This window comes from Barbus barbus (genome assembly GCF_936440315.1).
Source record: "Barbus barbus genome assembly, chromosome: 2".
NCBI classification, from domain to species: Eukaryota; Metazoa; Chordata; class Actinopteri; order Cypriniformes; family Cyprinidae; genus Barbus; species Barbus barbus.
Genome location: NC_136730.1, coordinates 29282040 through 29306962, shown reverse-complemented (window position 1 = coordinate 29306962; position 24923 = coordinate 29282040). Strand labels below are relative to the sequence as shown.

General features: G+C 37.9%; 2 protein-coding genes across 6 annotated transcripts; both read left to right on the top strand.

Moving 5' to 3' along the window:
* Positions 1–7915: 7915 nt before the first annotated feature.
* On the top strand, positions 7916–13892 carry LOC306843844 (RNA-binding protein, mRNA-processing factor 2a-like). Of its 5 annotated transcripts, XM_079375531.1 has the most exons (10): positions 7989–8095; positions 8206–8445; positions 9894–9971; positions 10312–10350; positions 10607–10669; positions 11153–11303; positions 11482–11508; positions 11685–11836; positions 12701–12772; positions 12906–13863. In XM_079375531.1, exons 2-9 carry the CDS (start codon positions 8392–8394, stop codon positions 12764–12766), a joined length of 630 nt encoding a protein of 209 aa, XP_079231657.1. In that variant the 5' UTR covers positions 7989–8095; positions 8206–8391; the 3' UTR covers positions 12767–12772; positions 12906–13863. The 5 variants fall into 5 exon arrangements, with proteins under 5 accessions (XP_079231659.1, XP_079231660.1, XP_079231657.1 ...); XM_079375534.1 differs by lacking the exon at positions 11482–11508 and having other exon boundaries at positions 7973–8095; positions 12906–13882; XM_079375532.1 differs by having other exon boundaries at positions 7994–8095; positions 12701–13863.
* A 2096-nt stretch (positions 13893–15988) lies between these two features.
* LOC306881430 (cytoplasmic polyadenylation element-binding protein 1) lies at positions 15989–23791 on the top strand (the record flags this gene model as incomplete). Its single annotated transcript, XM_079435530.1, has 12 exons — positions 15989–16003; positions 16448–16616; positions 17655–17846; positions 18595–18803; positions 19657–19909; positions 20096–20209; positions 20957–21061; positions 21335–21471; positions 21741–21939; positions 22042–22136; positions 22343–22423; positions 22516–23791. 12 exons carry the CDS (start codon positions 15989–15991, stop codon positions 22624–22626), a joined length of 1680 nt encoding a protein of 559 aa, XP_079291656.1. The 3' UTR covers positions 22627–23791.
* Between the last annotated feature and the right edge of the window lie 1132 nt (positions 23792–24923).

Genomic DNA, 24923 nt, shown 5'->3' with positions numbered 1-24923 from the left:
CATTTCAAGAGGTTACATCTCGTTTTGCTCCAGTGCCCAAATTCATTTACTGATTGTAGGAGGGAACTGTGATTTCCCCCTCCTTGTCTTTCTTCCATGTATCTACAAATAGCAAAATTACATAATAAAGACAACAGAAAGTGTTTTGGAGAGTCATTTTGTGTTAAAGACACGTTCAATTTACACAATCATGTTTATTTAGGCCAAACGTCTACAGAAGGATTGCAATTAAAGGCAATTACAATGAAAGTGGAATTTATGAATGCAGTTTGAACAAAATGCTCCCTTCACGGTCAGTCAGTCTTAGTCACTTGTTATGTCATAACATCACCACTAGATGAAGCAATAATCCTAATAATGTATCTCAATCCTGTCCTATATATACAGCATATAATAAAAACTATAAAACTATATATAAACTGTACATGTCAACGACAATGTATTTTGAATACAAAAACAAGTAAACAAATTTTGCAAGCAGTGTCAGTAAATTATGAAAATCAATATTTTTACACTGCTTCGGTGACTGTATTAACAGAATTGGGTCTATTCTGTGCTTTGACTTTCTAAGGTTATTTCACTTTTTAATTGCATTTCATGTTGAAATTCATATTGTAAATCAGTGATTATTCTGACATGGGCCAATGTCTTCATTCATTTGTAAAATTAGCAGAGTGAAATTAATAACACGTGACATACTATTAACACAACACTTTTATTGATCTCTCACTACTAAAACTACAACTCCTCAAAACTACATAGAGAATATATATTTACCTTAAGAAAATATAAATAATGCAATGTTTAAAACAATGTCCTGAATGAAGGCAGAGGTTATACCTTATTTAAATAGCTTCAGAAAGGTCTGTACTTTTTGTAAGTAAATTCAGGCAAAATCACAGTTTTCACACTGAAGGTCATGAAAAAGTCTTTGACACTGTATTCTTGTCCCTGATCCATATTGAGTGACTGAATGTTGCACCAAAATTAAATAAGTGAAGTCATGTTTATCATCCAAATAATTGAAACACAAACTTTTATTTGTTCTTTTTTATGATGTCTCAACTCAACTGCAACATAGTTTTAAAAAGAGAGAAATGGTTCTACATTTATACAAATTGTAATACTAATGTTGTCCTTGTGTTGGGGGTTTCATGTTTGCTTTCACAATAATTTATTTTAAATCAAATCATGAATCTTCCAAATGGAAGTCATCAACAAATGAACAGCAAATATGCTGTTTGAGTTTTTTTTTTTTTATTATTGATGTTTGGAGATGTGTGGGGAGGTAATGACGGCCATAGGGGTGTTTGTCTTCTTTGCTTATTGGAGGTTTGCTGAGTAGGTTTAGTTTCTCTTAAATAAGACGCATTAATCAAATCATTTTGTGATTGTATTACATATATCAGTATAAGAACTCAACCCTGTCTAATATTTAAAAATGAACTGACCTTACAAAATGACTCAATAAAATAACATGATCCGGCTGCTAGTGTGGCAGTGAGAAAGAGGCTCTTGGCAGCGCACACTGGCCTCCCTCACTCTGCCTCATTAGATAAAGAGGCATGAAGTGGAGGCTGGTCATTTGCGCAGCTCAGTCTAAGGGGAGGGTTGTCTAATCTTCCTCAGTACAAACATGACTCTGGAAGGTTGTGGAATGCCTCTGCTGTGGGGGCGGCAAAGGGTCAGGCTGAGGCCAAGGCAGGTGGTATACATCAGCCGACGGATGACATCGCCTGCCCCCACCAGCCTCTAAACACTGCCAAATATTGCCTGCTGAGGAAGAGGAGATGGGGGACACGATTGAGGGTATAAGTCTATACATTAGACTTGTTTGAAAAGGACAAGCTAAACAAAACTTTGGATAAGCCTGAATTTAGTGTGTCTGTGTCAAAAGCTCTGTCCATAAATATGCACTGCAAAAAAAGGTGTATGATTTAGTTTAAAAAAATCTAGGAAACTATTTTCACTCAAAAATTGTGCGTAAATTTCACAAATATTTATAAAGAAATTAACATGACATTTAATTAGAAATAGTATAAAAATAGTTTTACATACTGTAATATTCTTATATAAACTATATTGCCAAACGTATTGGGTCACCCCCTTCTAATGAACATGTTTGACTACTTTATTAATTTCTATGAGTACAAATATTAATGTTTAAGCATATAATGATATTCTAGGGAATTGTGTACTTCTAATTTTATAACAACAGTTTGGACAGGACCCTTTTCTATTCTAACATGACAGTGTCTCTGTGTATAAGGCACGGTTCAAAAAGATATGATTGATTCAGTCAGTGTGGAAGAACTTGACTGGTCTGCAGAAAGCCAAGTCCTGATCCCAGCTGAACACCTCTGGTGTGACTTTAAATGTAGACCTTGAGCCAAAAACTCATCACCAAACACCAAATATATATATATATATATATATTACATTTTATGAAAATAAAACTGACTGTAGTTTTCAACAAAGACCTTATGTAAAACAATAAATAAATAAAATCTAAAGAAATTCCAATAAAGTTATTATCTTATACTAAAAGTATGTAGACAAAATAATAATAATAATAATACATTTTTATTACTATAACAAAACAAACATCAACTAAATCAAGTATTTTTTTTTACAGTGATGTAAATGTAAATGCAGATGTGCCATTGAAGGGATCATAATCCAAAAGCTATTTTTAAAATATTATTACATTTTATGAAAATACTATAGTAATTATGACTGGAATTTTCAACAATAGCAAGACCTTATAAAACATTTTATTTAATAAAATCTAAAGAAATTCCAATAAAGGTTATTAGTATATAGACAAAATAATAATAATAATAATAACTGTATTACTATAACAAAACAAACATCAACTACAAAAATGTCATTTATTTTTGTTGCGTAGTTATCTAAGAATCACTTCTCATTTTCAATTAGCTTAACTAATAAAAATGAGAAAAACACAATAAAATTACTAAAACGTTAACAAAACTAAAATGTATAAAAATGACTACTAATTAAAACTATAATACTCTGAGCTGACTAAAAATGCTCTTCAACATGAAGTAAATATTGTACCATATCTAAAAAAACAAACAAATGTGTAAGCAATAATTAGGATGATTAAAATGTATAAAAATATTACAGAATTAACTATTTTGTTTCCATTTACTCTCAGTGACGTTTATATTAGCTTAATTTTATTATTATTATTATTATTATTATTACATTGATTAATACCGCTTGACCTGAGCAAGCAGCTGTCCTCCTGGCGGCCTGTCAACCATTTGATGTCAATAGGCCTTTTGTTCCTCATTCTTAATCCTACCACTCCACACACACTGTGTCCACTTCTCTGGGCATAACTGTGTCCCATATTATGTAAACAACAAAGGGTGAGCGAGGTTGTGTTTGAAAAACTTTTACCACTTGCAGTTTTTGACTGAATGCGGCTGAGTCAACACTGAGTCTTGTACAAGCGCAAAGTTTCAAAGCTGTTCAGGCAATAGAGCAAGATGCACATTTCTGATCTTGTACTTGTATGGTTACATTTAGGCTGCTTTATATATCATCCCATATGGTCCCGTTTTTTTTTAAAGCGACAGAAAATGCACAGCATGGAGCGTCTGAATAATGCAAACTGTACCGTCCTCTTAAGTCCAGAGAGAGAGTGTTGTGCAGTTGTGGAAAGAACAGGAGCTGACAGGCCCATACAAGAGGGAGGGTCATTATGAAATATTCATCTTTCTTAGAGGCCGAGACAGACTTTAGTAGATGTGATGGACAGCTGTGTAGTGCCCAGTCCCTTGCTGTATTTAAGTCTGACTTATAGCGATTCCGTGATTGTCCTCACTGTCTACAAAAACACTGCTTAAACTGAGATAGACTAATGTTGAGAAGATATTAGAAGAGTTTCAAGAGAACATGTGGTGTCATTTTATTACATAATACTGAACTATGAAATCAAGTATTCACAACATGTTCACATTTCTGGAATAGCAAATGATCAATACCAAAACATTTGGGAGCATTTTCATTTTCAAAACCTTTACTATTGCTCTCATATCTCATATTGAGAAGATAAATCTTAACATATGCATATTGGCTCACTTTAGCTCCATCATGCACGCCCCTTATTCAGTCCTTAACAGTCCTATGCATCACTGAATCACTCCCCCGACTTCTGTTTAATATTTGATGAGATCAGTTCCTCTTGACTGGTTTTTCTGTGTTTCTGTAGTTCTACTTTGCAGTGCTGTGTGAGTGGTTTAAAATGGCTGTATGAAGTTCTGCTTGTGCCACCAGAAAAGTGGGTCTCAAAAGCTGTTTGGCCTTGATGGTAAATCTTAAAAAAGCCTTGCCGATGATGACCGTCCCCTAAAATCAAGTTTCAATACTTTGTTGCTATAAAAACTTTAATTTGTGCACTCAGACTTTAAGATTTTCCCTGTTCCTCACAGCCTCGTTATTATCCTGGTAAAATTCATATGGCATCTTCCCCGACTAAGATTTATACAATGATGTTGTACATATGACCTAAAATATGATTCAATATTTTATAAATTAAAATAACCCAAATTTTGTTGAGGAATTATCCCTTATGGAGAACTGGTCAGAGTTTTTATTCTTATGCATTTTGTCATGTAGACTCAAATTGTCCTTAGTTTACTGTATAATTTGAATAACTATCATCTTTTTATTAGTATTATTAAATATAGTCATACTGCCTATTCACATTGGACAGCCTCAGTTCTCTCGGTATGAGCTAAGCCCGATTATTTGAGATGGAGCACTGAAGAGCCTCATTGGGAGTTTGTTGTAATTTGTCCTGTTTGGCAGCCAGACTAGGCACAAGGAACAGGGCCAAATTTTGATGTTCCCATCCAGTTTCCAGAGTATTTACTATTTCAGTTCTTGTTTTTTACATTATACATAGTCTTCATGAGATGTTCCTTATTTAACAAAGAGTTTGGCTGGGATTGTATTTCCTAAATGCATGGAATGTTTATGTAGGACAGCGTCAAAACGCCGTGGTATCAGATCCCAATTTGTCTCTCTGGGAATGTGTTGGCCTTTGTTTTAACAGCATAACCTTTTTTGTGCATTTTCCAAATTTAAACAGGAAACATGGGATCACTTGTGAAAATATGAGGGAGGATATACAATAAATAGCTCTTTAATCAAGAAGATATAGTAAAACTTTAACTAATATGTGAACAACAAAACAAAAACATTTTGAAATATATTCTAACTGCTTGGAAGAAACAAACTAAAAAAAGTTATTATTTGCGGGTGTCATCATAGAGTTGTTTGCTTTAATATAAGAAAAGACAGATGACAACAGATAGAGGAAATGATAGATTAAAACAAGAGCTTTTGTCAACTCTGACTTGGCAGTCCGAGAGAATACAGATGCAAGAGAAAACTAAAGGGCATACTAATATCCTTCGGTCACAAGGTCTCATTGCTTCAAGGAGCAAAAGAGGCCATCAAGAAGTAAACAGGAAATAGACTGTATTGATGCAAGCAGCAATTACCATTATTCTGTTTTTGTTTGTTTAATCCAGCTCTGCATCAACAATTTTTCCAGAGATTCTACGCCAATGGTTTGTTTTTATAGTGGCAAAAATGTCCTTGACCATGAGGCAATGAACTGTGGTGAATTTGTGTTTTGGAGGTTCGGTGTCTAAAATGGCAGAGGAAGGTTTCCTGAGACCGAGAACAGTTTGAATCCCAGCTGGGAATCAAGCTGATGTTACAATGAGGAGACATGGTGACAAATGTCTGTGTGTGCTGCCTATTTAGTGAAGGAGTAAAAACCAGAGTATTTCAGTCTGACATGGAGAAATCCCCTTAAGACTGGAATACATTACACAACTTTTAAAATCGTAACAGATTTTAAAACACTAGGCCGACTCATACACTTGTCGACAAGGTATTTGGTAGGTGTTTGATTGAGTAAGTGGTTAGAAAGAAAAATTAACAACTAAGGATCAGACACCACCAGACTTTAAAATCATTCAGAATATATCAAACTCAAGGAGAAGCGTTTGCCTCGTTACTCAGAGAAGCATTACAAATGAAAACAATGTGTTCTACAATTGTCTTAAAATATCAAACATGTTTGATCTCCTCCGACCGGATGGAATCATATTCTGAAGCTAAAAAAAATTGTGCCCATCACAAACTATGCAATTGAATTTTCTGTCAATTCTGCAGAATTTTGGCAACTATAGCGACTCACCCAGACTGTAAATTGGGGCAAAAATGAAAAATGAAAATGCTGTGTAGTGCATTCCAGCCTTTACATCCGTGCAATCCTGCTGACTTGATAGAAAAAATAAATAAAATTATATGCGGCCTATTAATGTGGATGCATCACTGAGGATCATCACCCACAACATGAATCAAAAACTAAAAAAAATAAAACTCTCAATAATGTCACCACTTATGTACATCTAAAGTGATAACGCCTTTCCAAAAGGAATATGTTTCCTCAATCATACTTGGATGCCTCTTCTGAGCAGGAAGAAGGAGCACTGGAGTAAATGTTGGATATGCAGTGAGGCACAGAGGACACTGGGAACACAAGCTAAGTGCTGTGGAGCTCTATGACACTGATGCGATGGGACGGGGCCAGTGAGGCGTAAGAAGGAGGAGTGTGGATTGAGGTGGCTTTTGGGACAATGGGCCTGCTCTTCTCCAATAAAACATGAAGGCCTCATCCCAGCATTCTGGCCCCACTGTACAGGCTTTGTGTTGGGAAGCTCACCATTAACAAGGAGATAACACACGAAACGGGATGTCGATTAGCAATATGCCGAGAATTCGCAGGGTCACTTTTATAATACTATGTGTCTTTGATTTATAAAGTACTAGAAGAAGATGAAATATTTTTAAAGCCATTGGTCTGGATGTCACTTTGCAGTGTAACATGTCAGAGACGAATGCCAGCACCCTTCTGGCTATGGCATGTCTACACTCAGCCAATCTGTACACTTGTCATTCTTTAAGAGCTGGCACTGATACGTCTATCAGTCTGTCTACTGTATAATCATCTTTGGCTCTGTGTACCTCTGTGCTCTGTTTGACTTATTTTTAAACCCCTGAGAACAAGACAAGAGGCATAGGTTACTATTAGAATGAGTGTTAATGGAAAAACTGACATCAGGGCGGTCAACCTTTCATTTGATGTTGTTGGCAAATGTTTTTCCAAACTGGAAACACGTTAGTACATTAAAGCTTTAAGCACATCCAGTTTGGAGCTTGTAACCGAATTAAGCAGTCACTATAAGACAGGCCCTCAAACAAACTGCAAGCCTGTGTATAAACATCTGTAGATTTATAAATAGTTCATAGTTCCCTTATGTACAATGGAATTAGAGAGGCCTGGCAAGAGAGAATTTGTCTATATTTAGACAGATTGTACAAAACAACACTAGGTCAATCGCTACAAAAAAAAAAAAACGACGTTCTCAACCCCCACCGCACCCCGCCGGCTTAAACAAGCTCCTTTACTTTGTGCGCCTACACAATGTCAGGAAACGGGACAGAAAACCAGCTGAAGGTGCAAACAGTCTAACATAAAATTCATGAGCTTTACAGTACAGGCCCATTTTTAATAGACGGTTCCCTGTATTGTGTGTGTCTCGCCACGTTTAAAGACAAGTAGCTTTCCTTTTAAACAGATGTTCCCATAATTAAATGCACTCAAATGTCAGGGGTATTTTTAGAATAGCTCAGTTTTTCAACAAACAAATAGAGGATGTATAGGCTACACCCTGACCCTTTCACAGCTGCCACCATAAAGAAACTTTCAAGTTAGTTTTGCTAAGTTTTTATATCTCTTGAGTAAACGAATTAATATGCCATTTCTCTCTTTTATTTATTTACTTCCCTCCCTCCTCCTGATACAGTTGATATGAGATGTCTCCAATAATAAAACGAGCGGTTCCAATTGGTCCGCACTTTCCCATGAAGGCGATGATTCACTAATGGAGGGGTTGGCTTATCCACCAGCTGCAACGCCGCTCTCGAGCCTGCCCCATCTCACTTGATGACCTAATTGGAGAGCAGGTCAACTATGGAACAGGTTTTACCCATGAGCTCTGCTTTCTTTGAAATTTAACATTTAAAACGAGGTAAATGTGAGGTGGCACCGCCATTTCTCTTTTTTTCTCTTCCCTTCACCACCACGCACAGCACTTGTTTTCACCGAGGCACCTTCGCGTCTTCAGTACACCTGGCACTTTTGACACGACCTCAGTGTCCCTCACAAGTTCTGCTGAGTCCCGCACGGATCGCCATCAGGGTCCAGTCGCACTTTAGGACGCGGAAAAACACGAAACTTCTGCCGGTTCCTCTGGGTGTCTCAAGTTTACGTACAAGATGAGTATCAAGTCTGACTCCGAGCCAAACAACAACGTCTCTATTGAAGAGGAGGTGAGAGTTTGACGTTTTAAATGAGTCACCGAGATGTTGTAATGAGTAAATATGTCTAGGGGTCCATGTAAATTTGTTTCAAACTTTTGGAGTGTGAAGGGGAGCCTCCGCATCTCTCCGTGAAGTTTTTGCTCTCAGAGTAAGGAAATAATCTGTCGAGAATTAAAAGATTTAATGTTAATAATTCGTAATAAATTAATGATAAGTGATTTGAAGTTAATGATTCCGAATGAAAATGAATTGTTTTGCGGTAAATTAATGACCACATATTTACCTTGATAGGTTCTTTTTGTTGAGTGGTATGTCCTTTAAAAATTTAGGGAGTTGAATTGCGCCATGTGTAAAGTTTGTTTGTCTTTGTTTCCTTTTTGGCCAAGGTCTTAATGATTAAAATGCATACTTTTGGAAGTGCTTGTTTGGAAGCCTCTGTCGTGAAAAGTGACTTAGTTTGTTGTCTCAAACTGTCACGTAAACGGGCGCAAATCAACCTGTTTGAAATTGACTTAAGCGTCACTGACCCTTAATGATTATCTATAATTTTGTGATTGTCCTAATGCAGCACGGCCTAATGATTTAGTGGCTTCTTCATAAACCATGCTTTTAAAAATTTAAAGCATTTCAGTTTTATTGGTGTTTAGTATGTATGCAGTTCGTATATATATATATATATATATATATGTATGGCAATAAACCAGCGAAATGTAGGTTTATATATAGCCATTTTTTTTTTTTTTAACACTGCACATTATTTATATTTTTATTTTTTTTAAATCACCACTGCTGTCTTTTTGATCCATTCATGAATGGCATCTCAAATAAGACACGATAGAATCACACTGCACAACTTCGAAAATTCTATTTTGGAGTGTGGATGTCAATCACTTACAACTGTTGGAATAATCAATTTTCCAACATGAAGCTTTTAATTAATTTAAATTCAACCTTTATATATGATTAGTAGAACATACAGGTGACGCACAGCATTAAGGTGTAGAGGTGAGGGCTTGTGGAGCTGTGGATGAGGGCCGAGGAATGGGGTTGTTGCTGTGGGTCAGAGGAAGGAAGTGCTATCACGCTGTGCAGTGTTGTCCATTGCTGTTCCACTGTCATAGCGAGTGGATGCGCTTTTGTTTATTTCTGTAGCCATTTAGCGGAATGTAGCCATACTAAATGCGTTTGTCTTGAATCTTTGTACTGGAAAACTCTGTTTTGAGTGTAAAGTTGCCAAGCTTTTTAAAATGCAATTCCTGTCTTTTTGTGTTTGAGTTCATTGCAAACCGTTTATTTCTTTTTTTAACTTATTTTATTAAATTCATGCTGACTTTGTATTCCAAGGGTCCTTAATCACTTCATTTGTTCTGTCTTAAGTCATCTCTTTTTGTGTTATCTAGTATTTTTCACACATTTAAAATATATTAGGTCTTTGATTGATTTCTTGTATTTTACAGGTACGAACTTTATTTATCAGTGGTCTGCCAACAGATATCAAACCTCGTGAGCTCTATCTGCTGTTTCGACCATTTAAGGTAAAAACGGATGTTTTAAATTGTAAATCTCATTGACCATATGTCTTGGCTCCTAATTGTTATGGTCACCCAAGCAACAGTAAGAAATCCTCACAATTCTCACCGAAACAATGAATTAACTGGAGGGGAATAATCAAGTTTATAAACTGAGGTTTAGAATTGGAATAACGCTTGGCAGCAGAGATGTTCCAGTAGCACAGGTTAGCAGTGCAGTAAAGTGCATCCTCTGTAAATGTCTCTATCTGACAGAGTTGGCCTCTTATGGGGAGTGCAGCAGGAATTTCTTCCTTTTCAAGCATGTGACTACATTGCTGCTAATTGGATTTATTTTCCTTTTCAGGGTTATGAGGGTTCACTTATCAAGTTAACATCAAAGCAGGTGAGACATTGTTTGATATTACAGCTGACCAGGCCTGTGTGTTAAATTAAAAACATGTACTTTTGCACTTGTGCTGCAGTCGTGCCTTTTTTTTGCTTTTTTTTTTCAGTTATTGTAAACCTAAATTTAAGACTGCATAGTGATCAATCACATTTTTGTTTTAATAATAATAATGAAAAAAATACATTACCATGTCCCTTGTGTTTTTGATAAATGATACTTTGGCCATTGATTTCTTTCTTTCTTTCTTTTCCAGCCTGTTGGTTTTGTAACCTTTGATAGTCGTTCCGGCGCTGAAGCGGCAAAAAATGCATTAAACGTAAGAAACCAGCCATCTGTAAGCAATGGCTTGAATTATTGAGAAACTGTCAGATGATTCCCAGCTAGCTTCATACTTGATGTGCTTTAGATGTATATACATTAAGAACATACCTTTTCTACTGTTTATACAACAAATGGCCATAGCTTGCATCAATTTCTCTTTATCATTTAACCATAAAATATGGTGAGCTTAAGGTCTCCCATATTCATTGATGTGTTCCAATACATTACAAATAAGTGCATAATGTTTTTCAAAAGTTACTGAGTGCCATGATTTGGAGAAGCCACTCTACGGTAGATTACCATTAATGTTTTTCTTGTCTTTAGCATGTAGTATGTGTCCACCTCTGTTTAGGTAATCACTAGCTTTGTAGAAACGTTCACTGCATGTGAGCACCAGCTTAAAACGCGCTGCACATTTTGACCAGGGTCTGGCAGGCACAACCCATCCCCATTACTCTGCCCCCCCTTGTGTCTCCAGGGGGTTCGATTTGACCCTGAAAACCCGCAGACCCTTCGGTTAGAGTTTGCTAAGGCCAACACGAAGATGGCAAAGAGTAAGCTGATGGGCACTCCGAATCCCACAAATATCCACCCAGCTCTAGGAGCGCACTTCATAGCACGGGACCCATGTAAGTTCATGGCCAACACTGCAGGGACAGACAGGCACACACACTCTGTAGTTACACATCTATAGAGTAGATCTTAGGAAAACACAAGAACAAACTAATCCACCTCCACATGCATGTGTCATTAGCAAATGACCTTTTCTGTTCTATTACACTCATTCAACCTCTCTTCTGTTCCAAGTCACAGAAATGACCAGAGATCACACAGGTATCAGTATTTAGTTCCTGCCTTGTTTTGCTAACTTTAAAAGTCTTAAAAAGTGTGAGGGCCTCTGACTTCAACAATTTGTCAAACACTTGGTTTGGAAGTGGTGATTTCAGTCATGTCTGACATACTGAGCTGGCCTGAGGTGATGGGTTTGCTGTGCTTATCCCAATCCTCAGATGACTTAACGGGGGCAGCGCTGATCCCAGCATCTCCAGAGGCCTGGTCTCCTTACCCTCTCTATACCCCGGAGTACAGCCCCGGCCTGCCCCACACGGCTTTCACCTACCCAGCAGCGGCCGCTGCAGCAGCAGCTGCACTTCATGCTCAGGTGAGGACATCTTTTTCTTTTTTAATTGTTTCTTGAATGTTCTCCCTTTCTCTTTATTTTTTTTTTTTTACATGTTTTCCCACTGAGTTTTCTTTTTTCCATTTTCTCTTGAATTTGGGATCCAAATTCATCTTTATGAATATTATGCATTCATTTATGGAAGGCAATGTTGTTTAACTAACTAAATTCTTCTAGTCGTCTTTTCAAAATCAAAGGATTTTTTTTTTTTTCAGAAGGGAAACAATACATTTTAATGTAAAAATACATGTTGCTTTCTAATTTTATTTTAAAAATTAGACATAACACTTATAAAATGTAAACTCAAATACAAGTGTGTGTATAAATGTTCGTTTTATGCTACAGTAAATCTGTTTTTTTTTTTTTGGACGGTCTTTTAATGCACACTTATGAACTTATTGCCCAGAAAGAATTCTCAAACTTTTATTCACATTTCAAATAAGACAATGTAGCAAGCATAATTTAAATAATTTGAGCCATTGAAGTCTTTAAACATTATGCTTTGGTTGCATTATGCATCGTTTACCTATTTGACCACCTCCGAAAGATCATTTCATGTTTTGTGTGCCAGTCATCTTTAAGTTACGTTAGTTGTTACGTAAATGAGTGACTTTTTTTTTTTTTTCTGCTCAATGCTAAAATATTTTCCTATCACAGATAAGTAGAGGCTATCTAAATGTCAAGTAAAGGCTAATGGTCCTGGCACAAAAGTAGTGTTATAATTAAAAGAAAGCAACTGTCAGCTGTGACTGCTTGGGTCTCATGCTAATGAATTGTGAAGATTCCTTGGCTATGTCACAAAGTCTGGAAGTGTTCCTTTTATATGTATTGTTTTTTTTTTTTAAGATGCGCTGGTATCCCTCCACATCAGACTCATCCCAGCCTGGATGGAAGTCACGGCAATTCTGTTAAAATATAGTAAGGCCATTCCATTACCTCGCCCATGCAACATATGACTTGTATAATGGTGTTCCTTTTTTTTTTTTTTTTTTCAAATAATAAAATATATTAATGATGATCTTGTTAATGGCTTTTTTTCTTTTCTTTTCAGGTATCTCTCTTGAAATGGCGTCTTCCACTTCCTGTTTAAAATCAATAGTTCATTTGAACTTTTGGTTTTTGGATGTAGTAAATCCTTTGGAATTAGGCCATGAGGAGATGAAATTGAGTTTATTGAAATGATTGCCAACAGCACAAAAAATGGGGTGTATAGATGGTACAGTAGACCTTAGCAGTTCTTAATGGATTGGTCCCTTGAAATTATTTTATTTTTTTTTTGTATTGAATTTAAGAATTTTTTTTTTTTTTTTTAGTCATTGAGATTTGCTCTGGGTCTGCGTAAAATGAGACAATCAACTGAAGCTGACATTGAGCATGTTAGTTTTGGCATGAAGTGTAGCTCTGTGCATCATTGTAGTCTGTTTATTCCTTCCATGACCGTTGTAACCTTGTTCAGTTTGTCTTGTTTAGTAGCTTGGTCATTGAAGTTGCTTATGTTATGTACAAAACTGTGGCCAGCTTTTTTGGGTAATGTGATGTCCAGACAGCCAGATGGTTTCCCCCCGCTAGTTTCCACTGTAACACATCACAGAGGGTCTGATGATTTTACAAAATGAGACCACCTCAATCTAGAGTGTGTGACTGGGGAGAGAAGAGTTTGTGCAATTGAAATAAGTAATCTGTAAGTTATTGGTAACTCTTTCTTTGACATTTCTGTTTTTGTATCTATGTCCTTTATAGCAGTTTCAGAGGTTAAGTTGTAATTTTTTTGGTTCTGACTGTGTCAGTGTGGCACAAAACTAACAGTATATGGACAGCAAATTTGCTGCTAACATGAAATTGCTGTTTCAAGTTAATACTCTGAATATAAAGATATGCTACAATATGGTGCATGATTTTAATGTGGGTGTAGTAATGGTTAATTCAGACTTTTGAAGTGTATTTGTAAAAAAAAAAGTTTGGTGTACAAAAATACTACTGTATGATAGTATTAAAATGGGAATGCATTAAAATGTCTTGTGTGCTTTTATTGAACTGCACTACATTTTTGTCCATTTCAGCAGCTTGCATGGATGCATGTACTCAGGTTAACCTGTTAACTGTCGGTTCCACTTTTTGAGTATAGGCCTGAAAATAACATTTCCAACTTAAATTGTTATACATTTTGAATGGTTTGGAGCAGATACTTCAGGTTGGTCTCTTTTTAAAGAAGACACTTAGCAGATTATTGTAGAGGTGAGAAATTCTAAAAATTATATTACAAAAATAGTTTATGAAAATATAAAATGTAATTTTTTTTTTATATATTTTATGTAAGATATATTTTACATAACATGTTTTACTCTAAAACTGATAGAAAATCAAAACCAAAAATCAGAACAAGTTGTATTCCAAATTTGAGGTTGATATCTCCAAAAATGAGCTTTCAGTGAAATTTTGTTTGGGCGTAGTACCAAGCTTTTCCACTAGATGACCACCAAACCCCATTAGTAACCGTATAAGGCAGCTCTATTTCCATATATGGTTTGAGTGATCTGAAACATTTTTTTTTTTTTCCATTCTTATCTCAATATTTATGACTTAGACATCACGTTCAGAAGGATTAAGGGTGGTATGGCAGTATTTGATTTCAATTCATCCTCTAAAAAACAAAAGACATGCAACAAGAACCCTGGACGTACGATATAGTTCACGCTCCATCAAAAATTGAGAACCTATTGTTTTTTATATTCGAAACACTTTTAGACCTTTTTTTTCTCAAAAAATAGAATGAATTTTATCTTTTGAACACTTGACATGAACATGAATGGAGATTTTTCATGATTTTATGTATCACTATTTCAAAGTAAAGGTCAGAACTCTCTGAGTCTGATGAGCACTCTTCTTACAAATTAACAAATTACAGTTGCCCTGTAAAATATTTAAAAAACCAGTCACCAAATATGAAAACTAGAGTCTTTTAAGCTTTCAAACAATATATAGTTTGTCAAGATTGCTTTTGGTTCAGACTAAGATATTACCCACAATGGGGGGGCGCAGGTTAAATCATGTAATGGCAAGTGGGCACACCGGTGGGCCCCGGACAGTTAACAGATTAAATATCTGCAGTTAGGGGCATAATTTGGAGAATTCAGATAAAAATGTAGTCATGTTCTCATATGCATGACTTTCTTCCATGTAGCACAAAAAGGGATGTTAGGCAGAATGTCAAGATCTGACAGCCTCGCTTTCAGTTGTTTTTATACATAAAAAGTCTGAGGCTGTCATTATACCCAACATATCCTTTTGTGTCACTAAAGAACGTCAACCAGGTTTATAACAAGATGAAACCTTTCTTTTGAGGCGAACTGTCCTTTTACGAGAAGACTGTGAGAAACAATGTAAGTGCTGCCCTCTAGAGGAAAAGAGTCGGTAGTCTTTGTCATTTGTTTTTTAATAAGCTGCCCACCCTGAAGTTGCTACTGAGCACTCATGCAATGTGCCTGTTGTTGATCACTTTTGTATTTATTGTATTATAGAAGTCTTTATTCCAAAACGGTCTTTGTAAAAGGCCTAATTTATAAATGCTGCTCTCCATGGTCCTGATTTTTGTCAATAATAGATATTTACATGCGATGTGACGCTCTTCAAATACTAAACATGCCGCACTCGCATTGAACAATTTACATAATGGCAAAATAAGGAATCACATTTGTTTTTAGATCTAAATATATTCATAAATTTCGTAGAAGGCTATAAAATGCACAACACATCGGATGCCACGACCAACTATAATATTTGTCGAATAAGAACAGTTAACTTGTATGAGAAAATGAGACTCGGGAATCAGAAATATTGTAATAAATTATATTAAATGGATAATTTGAGGGCGTAAACGATACGGTAGTTTTTGAAACAGTTAATTAGCCTATGACAATGACGTCCACGTCAAGAGCCCGCCCCTCATGAATAAATATCAATATGCAATCAGTGATTGGTTACTCAAGAGAAGAAGTGGATCCCAGGAGAGAAAGAAGTGCTTGACCCGAGCACAGGTGTTGTAAATTAGGCCAAAATTTACTTCGAAAGGTTTAAGTAGGCTTAGGAGAGGTAAATAAGGTGTTGTTTTCGGTAGTATTGGTTGATAGTCCTACCATGGCGTTTTCTCTGGTGAGTTTCGGTGTCAGTTAAGGTTGTTTTGTAATCTTGCACCTCTTTTTAAAGAGCGTTTGTGATTGTTTTACCCGCGTTTACTACCTCAATAAAAGTTTGGGGTTATTTGGAAGTGAAAAAAATAAGTGCTCCATTCCTTTTTGGTTGTTGCTGTACTAGTGAGGTAGGGGTCCATTAATATGCCATTGACTGGGCTTGTCAGACGTCATCATTGGCTGCGTTGTTCAATTTAAAAGCATGCGTTTCAAATTAACTTCCAGGCATATTGTTCACTATCACTCTAGTGAAAGTGAATTAAAATGAATTTCTGGTCAATTTCAAATCTTGGCCTTCTACTGTTTTGCTAACTGAATCTCAAATGTGAGGAAAGGGGGCAAGGGAAGAATCAGGCATATGTTTTTACGTTTTTTTTTTATGATTGAATATGTTTTGTTCTGACAGAGTGAGAACACAAGACTTCTTAACTGCCTGGACTCCGATATTCCAGCCCTGTCTACATGCAGCAATGCAGACACGTTCTCCAGGATGAACACCATGCTGGGAAACTCGCTGGATCTGAGTGGGGTTTGCACGACTCCCACTGTCAAATGCAAGCGAGACCCTTTTAATGGTAAACCCTAATTTGTGTACGAAGAGATGCACTTTTTAATTGAATTATGCCCCTAGCTGCAGATGTTTAACCTGAGTACATGTATCCATGCAAGCTGCTGCAATTCGGACAAAAATGTAGTGCAGATCAATAAAAGTACACAAGACATTTTAATGCATTCCCATTTTAATACTATATCATACAGTAGTTTTTACAAATGCATTTCAAAATTCTGAGTTAACCATTACTACACCCACATTAAAATCACGTACCATTGTAGCATATCTTTATGTTCCGAGTATTAACTTGAAACGGCAATTTCGTGTTAGCAGCAAATTTGCTGTCCATATACTGTTAGTTTTGTGCTACAATGACAGTAAGAACCAAAAAGTTACAACTTAACCTATGAATAACAAATGCAAGCAGACAATTCCTTTGTGAAGACACAATAACACCACTGTAACTTTTTTCCGCTTCCCACGTTCATGCCCTGCATTTGAGCAGCATGTGCACGGGGAATCATTACAGCACCGGTCATGCGACGTATCATGCAGGCGAGACGGAGGATGCTGAATCAGGGTTGGAGCAAGCAGTTGGATGCGGTCCAGCTCTGCATGAGAAGCCCAGATTGCTCATTCTTCAGCTACTTAGCCAATAGCAACGATCCTGTGACTCACTGGAGTTTTCGGTCTCTTAGCCTGCAGCTAGCACCAAACTCTCTCTCCCTGCCACATCGAGTGTCTGAGCAAGAGGTGGGAGGGGGTGCTGCCTCTTTGCAGGAGAATTTGTCAGGAATGCTCGGTGTTGTGGCATCAGAGAAGGCCAGGGACTGATGTCATTAGCAAGGGGCTGTGAGGGCAGCAGCGCCTGGGTCACATGCAGGGTGGGTCGTCTCTGCAGAGACCGCTGCTCCTGTACAGTTTAGCCAGGTGGCAGGAGGCGAGCTGTGATTTATCGGAGTATAGGGAGCCGATGCTTTCTCAAATGTGCATGCCTTTTATTCCCACTGCTGATGCGGAGTCACCAAAAAGTGTTTTTGTTTCTGGACCCTGTTAGCAGGTCGTCCAGACTCAGACCTGTCTGCGGTCCGGAGCAGGATGCTCTTTCCCAGCGGTGGCCAAGACTCATCCAGGGGTCTGCCTGACGTCAATAACTGGGGCCTGGGCCTACAGTCCCTCAGCCTGTCTGACTGGGAGAGACCATGGAGCAGCCATGACATCGATCACTCCACACAGACCAACACAACCTCACGTGAGTGGAATGAATTACACTAAAGCAACTGTATGATAATGTTGAGACCATGTAACATGAACATTTGCAGTAACCCTATAATTTATGCAATATTCGTCTTTCGGATGAGCTGTTAAAACGAGGTCCTGACTCTCTGTGGTCATTAAAAATCCCAAATTTCCCCATTGGCCTCTGACCATCATGGCCTCCTAATCATCCCCTTACACTGATTGGCTTCATCACTCTGTCTCCTCTCCACCAGTAAGCTGGTGTGTGGTGGGCGTTCCAGGTGGATGCTGCACACTGGTGGTGGACGAGGAGACACCACCCCTCACAATGTAGAGCGCTTTGAGTGCTTAAAGCGCTATATAAATGTAATGTTGTTTATTATTATTATATTGGTTCCAAGCGAGTCTTGTTTTCAGTAGGCTCTGGTTATAAAACGAAGTTCTCTCTGGAATCTCTTTCTGGGTCTTTGGCCTTGTCCTGACTAGAGCATGTTTAAAGCGTTCTCACTTGGCCTGTAACAGTGAGTCGGAGCCTCTTGTTGACTGTAGTCACAGATTCTTAGCTTGTCTCATGTGCTGGTAATTCTCAGTAGTGCTGGAATAAGAGCTGTTCTTGATTTTGAATTGTGCTCGTTTTGTTCTGAGGGTTTGGCAAGCAATAAATTATTCTTTGGTTTTCCTTACTACTTTGCAGCAATATTTTTAGTGTTACTGTAACTAACATGTTGTTGTTTTTTTTATTATTATTTTTTTTTTTTCAGTGCAAGGGATTTTGGGGACTCCCAGCCATCTCTCCAACAAGCTTCCAAGCTACTCGGAGCATTCCACTGGTGCCACAGATTTCCTGGAAAAATTTCCTGGTATGGCACGCTTGAACTCTCAATCTTTCCTGGACTCTCACTCCATTAGCCCTGTGGACTCTGAGACCAGCGGCTTCAGCTCTGGTTCTGATCACCTCTCAGACCTGCTGGTAAGTGTCTTGAGATTGTTCTGTTTGGTTTCTGCCAAGGCTTTTTTTTTTAATTTTGTCATCACCAAAATGCGTTTTTTTTTTTTTTTTTCTTTCCCCTCTCGATTGCATCTGGGTGGTTTTGTGGAATTTTAAGCATTATGAAGTGGCAGCTACTTGGGTGGTTTTATACGATCTAAGTCTTTACCACAATGAGCCATTTTCAGCCACTGTAAGGGTTGACGTCAATGGGATAACTGTCTGAAAGTAGTAATTTTTGTATACAGAGCTGTTGCTAATTGAAATGAAAGCCAAATCATGTATAACTCACCGCTTAAATTCACATTAGGGCCAGATTCACAATATTCTGAGTGAGCTGTAATTGTAATTTTCATCTCTAATAATTTAATCTCCCTCCCCCCCCCCATTTGTAAATGACCTCCACCTTGTCTTGAACAGTTAGGGTAACTTCTAAATTGTCTTATCCCCAAGGTGTAAGCTGTTTAACAAATTTAGATCTTTTTATATATTTATTAGTGTTTTAAATCCCTTGCAATGGGTAATCATGACACATTCTACTTAAGTTTCATTGACTACGCTACAGTGGCACTCGTGTAGCGGCTGCACTAAATGCAAAATGGGCAGATCTCAATTAAGAGTATAGTTAAGTTATATTTTGCCCAGCCCTAAAACCGCTGTTAAAACTAATACACTACATTCAATAGTAGCTTTACAGAAAGTTATACCGCTATCAAAGTGCTATACAATTGACTTGACTATCAATTCAAACAGCAGAGTGTGGAATGGTTTTAAGGGTTGTTCCTCGAATGTTCTTATTGGCAATGCTAACTCTTCTCTCTTGCCTTTTTTGTAGTCGTCTTTGAGGATTTCGCCGTCTGTGCCCTTCCTTATGTCCAGTATGCAAAGGGATCCTTTTAAGCTGGCTCTGGGCTCCCGTATGGACCACAACAACTCCCCTCTCACCCCACCACCCAGTGCCACCCCAAGCGGTGGTCTGTCCCACCGCTGGCCTGGTGCCTCCATCTGGCCCAACTGGGACCTAATGAAGACCCCTGAGAGCCCGTTCAGCATTGAGAGAGAGGCCTGGCTTCACAGACAGGCAGCCTGTATGGCCTATTGCATACTACTGTAGTGCATTAATTCTTAGGCTGTCCCCCACTCCTTCACCCCCCTGGGTGTCCTTTAACACTTACATTGCAGATTTGTGCAACCCTGTTGCTGCTGTTCACTGTGCGGTTTTTCGTCAGTGCATAATGCAGGTGTTGCTCATCTTGTGCATTTGTGCTCCACAGCCATCAATGAAGCTACTTTCACATGGAGTGGACAGTTGCCCCCTAGACACTACCAAAATCCCATTTATTCCTGCAAGGTCTTTTTAGGAGGAGTTCCCTGGGACATCACTGAAGGTAGAATGACTGCTTTATACGAATACTTAAAATGGTGGTCTGCTGTAAATTGAAGTTGTTTTTTTTTTTTTTTTTAAATTGCCATGCTTTGAATGGATTACTAGCCTAATTGAGAAATATTGAAGTTTCAGATGACAACTTGATCTGAACGTTTAGAATTTGTGCTATGTTGACTCGTGGTCTATTCCCATTGGAGGTGTGGCATCTAGACTCCTTGAAGTTTTTGCATTTTAAAGGTTTTTCAAAATGGTGTTTATCTGATTTTCAGTTTACACTGCCATTTCAAGAGTTTGTACTCCGTAATGTTCAGCAAGGATGCATTAAATTGATGGTGACAGTAAAAGCATTTTAAGTGTTATCTTTCTGTTCAGAGTCTTGGGAAAACTGTATTTGCCGCAATTTTAGGCGGCACACATTTTCAATGTTTAAGCAGTAAATTTATTTCTGAAGGGTCATGTGACGCTAAAGATTGGAATAATGGCTCAGTTTAGCCATAAACTGGAATAAGTTGCCATTTCTGGCACAAAATGGGTCTCTTGGATGAACTCTTGGTCATGGCTGAATCTATATCTCAGCTGCACCATTAGGTGAAATATTGGAGTAAATTTGTAATCACTTCGTTACTGTTATTGCTGTATTTAATCACTGCAACCTTGTTTAACATAAGAGACTTTTTGAAGGGTAGTATAGATATGCCATAGCCCTGTTTGCTTCTAGACTAATGGCTTTTCTGTTTATTGTCCGCAGCTGGTTTGATAAACACTTTTAAATGCTATGGCCCTCTCAGTGTGGAGTGGCCGGGTAAGGATGGCAAGCACCCTCGCTGCCCTCCGAAAGGTAATATGCCCAAAGGTAATGCTGAAAGGGTAGGAAACTTATTTTATTATAGCACTGTTGTGGGATGGTGCAGCTCATAGCACTCAACTTCTTGGTGACTAGAAGAACCCTTCATACACATGGTGGTATTTGTTTCTGGGGAATTTTTTACTTTTAACTCCTTTTGCAAGATATTCATACCCTAGTTTGTTGTGCAGTCTACAGTTATGGCAACGGCTGTGAGACAGTTGAACTGAGTAACATTTTGGCCATGTGCCTTATCTTATTTTTTCCTTCATTGTTCCCCAGGTTACGTGTACTTGGTGTTTGAATCGGACAAGTCTGTGCGTGCCCTGCTACAGGACTGCACTGAGGACCTGCTCCATCCTGAGGGCTACAGCGAGTATTACTTCAAAATGTCCAGCAGAAGGATGCGCTGCAAAGATGTAAGATGTGCTTTAGGAGTAGATTTTGTAGAATCTGTTATAGTTTCAGTGGGGGTTTTTTTTTTTTTGTTTTTTTTTTTTTGGTACATTTTAACATGAGGCTATTATACAGGAATGATTGTTGCAACTCCTGTATGGGTGCCTGTTGACCTGCTTCCTAGATGGTTTTAAGTGGCCCAAAATTTGCATGTCTAATTTGTAGATGGTAAATTTGTTCATTTAAACTTGATATTTGAGAGATGCTGGTTTGTTTTGTTTTGGACCCTCAGGCACAGGTGATCCCTTGGGTGGTTTCAGACAGTAACTATGTGAGTTGCCCCTCTCAAAGGCTGGACCCTAGGAACACTGTGTTTGTAGGAGCCCTGCATGGTATGCTCAATGCTGAGGCCCTGGCCAGCATCATGAATGATCTCTTCGGTGGCGTTGTGTATGCGGGCATCGACACAGACAAGCACAAGTACCCCATTGGTGAGGATACATTTTTATTTTTAATTAAGCTTAACTTGATTACTGAACCGTTAATTAATTAATTTTTTTTTTAAACTTGGGTTTATTTGCCCCCTCTCCAAGGATCTGGACGTGTAACCTTTAACAACCAACGCAGTTATCTGAAAGCTGTGAGTGCTGCATTTGTTGAGATAAAGACTCCCAAATTTACAAAGAAGGTAAAGTAGAACTTTGGAACCCAGTGTTTTACACAATTATGGTATTTCACATACCGTGACTTTATGGTAATTTGAGTTCAGTTGGCACTTTCTACTAGTGTCTGTCTGGGTTTTTTATTTATTTATTTTTTTTTTATTTAAACTATAGTGTTATGGAAGTATGCTACTGTTTATTTTTCTTAATAGGAACTGTCTTCCTCCTTTAGGTTCAGATTGACCCATACTTGGAGGATGCCATCTGTCAATCATGCAGTCGTGAGCCTGGGCCATTCTTTTGCAGGGACAAGGTGAGGTGAATTTTATTTTATTTTTTTCCCTTAACTCTGTGTCTCTATACAGTAAACAATGCACTTGCGAACAATGAACTTCTCTTCCCCAGACCTGCTTCAAATACTACTGTCGCTCCTGCTGGCATAGGCAGCACTCCATGGACATTCTCAGTAACCACCGCCCTCTGATGCGCAACCAGAAGAAGCGGGATGCCAACTGAAACCACGCATGGCAGCACGATGCCTCAGCCTGGATGTCCATTGTGCCTGCTCCCCTCGGGGCACCCCTTCAAAAGGCCCTCCCAGGAGATGGGGCATGGGGAAACACTGTAGAAAGTTCACTGTTGCACTTTCTTTTTAGTTTGGCTTGTTCACTTTGGCGCACCGTACACAGTGAGATGGGTTAGCTGGGGCCCACGGATGGGAAGACCCAGAGTTTTTGAACTAAGTTGAGATTCAGGCCATGGTTCTAGGGTTTTTTTTTTTTTTTTTTTTTTTTACTACCCCTTATATAGGTTGCTATTGATAAATCATTCTAAAGTCTCATTGTTTAACTGAAGGAAGCCATACAGTGCCTTTAATTGGTTTTCCCTTTCCACACTAGCTGCTTTTTTCTGGCACTTTTTTGCCAATGTTTTTTACTTTTTTTGAGATGCAACTACTAAGCCAGATTTTCATCATGACATTTTTCACAGTTTTAGTTTTCATAAATTTTTACATGAAACAGTTTTAAGGTATGGCATGGAAAAGGTTGAATAGCAATCTACCTGGCAGATTTTTAATTTTGCGCATTGTTTTTCTTTTCTTTTCCCCTCCATGTTTTTGGAGTGTTTCTGCCTTATCAGTGTTCTGTTTGGTAGAACAAGAGTTTTGCGCATAACCCTGCAGATCTAATTGCCAATCCAGATCAATTTCAGTGCATGCCTCCACTAGGCGTTGCTTTTACTGCTCTCGATTTAGATTTCAAACCAACTTGATATATTAATCCTGAAATGAGTGGCCATCGACTGCACGTAGTTTTATTGCACTTTTTAATTTGCACTTTGTGAAGGGGTAGGTTTTTAATCACTTATATTGTACATCAGCGGGTGTTGTGGGTGTGGGCCCAAATGGCTGCTTGTTGAATTTAAAACCATAGACTTCCCTTGAATGTACCAAGAGCCTTAGCAGACTAAATGCAGTTGTCACTTTAATCATCCTCTGCCGTATGTCTGAATGGATAACGTTACTTTCAGAGCCTGTCTTCTCTCTTCTCACCATATGCATTCCATGCAGGGCTATTTCTCAAGCTCCTCTCGTCATTCTACCTCATTGTTGTCTGCCAAGTTTGCTTACAAAGGTGAAGTTTGAATTTTTGACTGGGCACAATAAAGGTGTTTAAGCATTAATTGTACTGTGTGACTAGGTTTCTTTAAAAGGCCTGTGTGTGCATGTATAGTTGGAATGAACTGCATTTAAAGAGATGAAAGTACATCAAGTTGTATTGTGTACTTTTAATTCAATTTAATATATCAGTTTTGAAAATTGCTGCTTAATATTGAGCAAACTGGAGCTTTTTTTTTTTTTTCAGTATTTCAGTCAGTACAATTCACTTGGAAGTTTTTTGCAAGTTAACTGCTTAATTTAAACATCCCTGCAAAAAAAAAATAATTCCTTAAGCTTTGGCACAGACCTTTTTGAGTGATAGTGTATCGTACTGAGAAATAAATGGCACAATTCTTTTCAACATTGACAAAATGATTCTTGTAGGTTTAAACAGTCTCTAGGTTTCTTTTTTTTTTTTTTTTTTCTCTCTCATGGTTTTATAATACAGAATCTGGAAAAGGGGACTTTTTACGTTGAATTTGTGCATTCGATGTTGGGGGTTCTTTAGAGGTTTTGTAATTAATTCTACTTGACCAGTAGGTGGGGGTGCTGCATTGGTTAACCTGCAAGTGAGGATCCAAATTGGATTTATTTTTTTCCTTTCTCGTAAAGTATAATTTGGTAGTGCTGATTAATGAAGTTGACACTTCTGGTTTGTTTGATACTATAAATGTGCACTACGGTCCACCTAGTTCTCAAAGTCGATCTTAAATATAAGTGTATTTCAGTGCAACGTGATGGTCTGTGGAAGAAGGGATTTCTAAAATGAGGGGCCGTTAGTGTCTATATGAGCTTATAGATGTTCTCTTCACTCCATTGACAGGCAGTCACATGCCTTTGCCGTTCTTCAAAGAGTCTTAGTTTGGTTGATTTGGCTATGACCCCATTCACCACAACTGGTAGATTCCATAACTACACCAGCTGTCTGGCAGCGAAAAGCATCTTTCTCCATTAATAGCCATTCAGAATTTGTTCTGACACAGCAGGGCTCTAAAAAGCCAACCCCTATTAAAATATCTATAGCATGATGAAATGGCAATACAGATGTTCCTTGCAAAAAATGATTAAGCATATAAATGGTGAAAGATACTTTTAATTAAACTTTTTGTTAAAGATACTTTTTGCTGCCAGATGGTGTAGTTACCACATCTAT